Genomic DNA, 2,239 nt, shown 5'->3' on the forward strand with positions numbered 1-2,239 from the left:
CTAACTTCCAACTGAATCAGAATTAATAACATATGCCAAATATGCTGAACAACCCTGCTGAAGCAATTTATTAGCTTTCATTACCGAAATGATGCGTGTCGGACCACTGGTACGGATGCCACTTACTTCAACTCTATCCACATCCTCTGTCTGAATACTGAACCTCTTTTTGTAACGATCCAAAATCACTCTATATTCGGATAACCAATCCATGCCCAAAATTATATCAAAGTCCCCAAATGGCATAATTAACAAGTTAACCAGAAAAGTTTTATTCTGTATAATCAACGGGCATCTTAGACAGACCTGATTCACTAACACTGTTTGCCCCAACGGACTCGACACCTCAATAGACACTCTAGACATTTCGGATTTTAATTTTCTCAACTCAACTAAATTCGAATTAATGTAAGAATGTGAAGATCCAGGATCAATTAACGCATAAACAGGCTCAGAATACAATAAAAATATACCTGTTACCACATCGTGGGCATCGCCTTCTTCACGAGTTTTGACCACATAAGCTCTAGCTGGTATCCTGGCTTCAGACTGCTGAATAATAATATCACTGCTCCTTCTACCAGCTCATCCTCTAACAACCGAACTACCTCTACCTAGACCTCTACCTCGGCGGTGATACTTGATTTACGTGATGTGACAGAGTATCATTTTTATTCTTTGGACGTCTTTAACAAAATGCTCAAATCGACCATAACGGAAACAACCTCCGGTCAATTTCCAACATTCACCCAAATGTCTCTTTCCACAATGTCCACATTCTAGAATGTCTACATCTCGAGGTGGACCTCGTATACTACCGAGAGATACCATCGTCTGCTTTCCCCGGCTTCTTCCACCTCATTCGATCTAAACCGAATCTCCAACCACCACGAGATTCTTTTGGTCTTTTCATTGAGGTTCCAACTAGTAGTTCCGTCGCTTCCCACCGGGTCTAACACTTTGAGTCTTTTATTAAAGCCCAACACTTGTTCTACCATTTTAGCTCGCTCAATCAAGTCTACCATTTCATGTCGTTGAGATACCAACGTAATTTGATCTCATCTCGTAGACCCGTAAAACCTCTTACAACTATCGACTTCAGTTGGAATAAACTCGAGGCATATCTCTGAGTCTCGAGAATTCCCTCTCATAGTCTATTACTGACATGTCACCCTGTTGTAATGTCAAAAACTCTTGTTTCTTGTCTTGATGTACATTTCTCGATATATTTCTTTTGAAACTCTTTCTGAAATAGATCCCAAGTTATCTGATTCTCTGGTAAATGTCGAACCACTGATTCCCACCATAAGTAAGTTTCTTCTTGTAACAACGATACAGCACAAAACAAACACTCTCGGGGGGTACAATCTAATTGTCGTAAAATTCTTTTAGTCGACTCCATCCAATTTTCATTCTGAGATGGATCGACTCCTTTCGGACCCATAAATTCATTGGCACCATACTTTCTCAATTCCTTTATCGGGGCCCATCTTTGAATTGGGCCGAAGTCATAGCAGAACAATTTCCACTATTCTTTGTAGTGCATCGGCAATTTTTCTATTTGTATCGAATCATCTCTATCATTTCTTCTTTCTCGCTCTAGGAGGTTTGGTTTCTCATCGGGTAATACTAGGTGTTACCGATTCAGTTTCATCTAACCCGTAAGATTCTTCTTCCCCAGTATGCATTTCTTCATCAGTATCATTTATTCTTTCATCCGACATCTTTAATCTATAAAACAAAACAAATAAATAGATCAGCATCCAAAAATCCCGACTCAATTTCGACTCAAAAGTGGCATGTACTTCTAGACTCAATTTCGAGCTTAATATAGCCCAAGAATCAGCTAAACCTGATAGCTCTGATACCAACAAATGTAACACTCCCTAACCCCAAACCGTCGCCGGAACAGGGCTACGAGGCATTACCGGATATATCAGACAACTTATGGATATTTTACAATTATTATAACATTCATAGTATAATTGAAGAACTATGTCCCTATAATGGACTTTCGAAGCCCAACACAAGTATTAAAGTGGAATGAAACGGGACTTGTTCGAGTATTCAGGGAAATATATATATATAAATATATATTTTTTTACAAAAATTTCGACAGCATTTTTTCTTAATTTTTATATAAAACCCCCTGCAAATTCAAACCAAAAACCACCTAATCCAAAACCAATGGCACAATCAAAAACAATTTAAACCTAAATATATCTAAATCATAACCAAT

At 38.2% G+C, this 2,239-nt stretch overlaps 1 protein-coding gene across 1 annotated transcript; it reads right to left on the minus strand.

Moving 5' to 3' along the window:
- LOC128281838 (uncharacterized) lies at positions 1-1,724 on the minus strand. Its single transcript, XM_053019959.1, has 2 exons — positions 1,641-1,724; positions 1-549 (listed from the first exon to the last, which is right to left on the minus strand). The coding sequence occupies exons 1-2, from the start codon at positions 1,722-1,724 to the stop codon at positions 1-3; spliced, it is 633 nt and encodes a 210-aa protein (XP_052875919.1).
- Between the last annotated feature and the right edge of the window lie 515 nt (positions 1,725-2,239).

Source organism: Gossypium arboreum, chromosome 10 (assembly GCF_025698485.1).
Source record: "Gossypium arboreum isolate Shixiya-1 chromosome 10, ASM2569848v2, whole genome shotgun sequence".
NCBI classification, from domain to species: Eukaryota; Viridiplantae; Streptophyta; class Magnoliopsida; order Malvales; family Malvaceae; genus Gossypium; species Gossypium arboreum.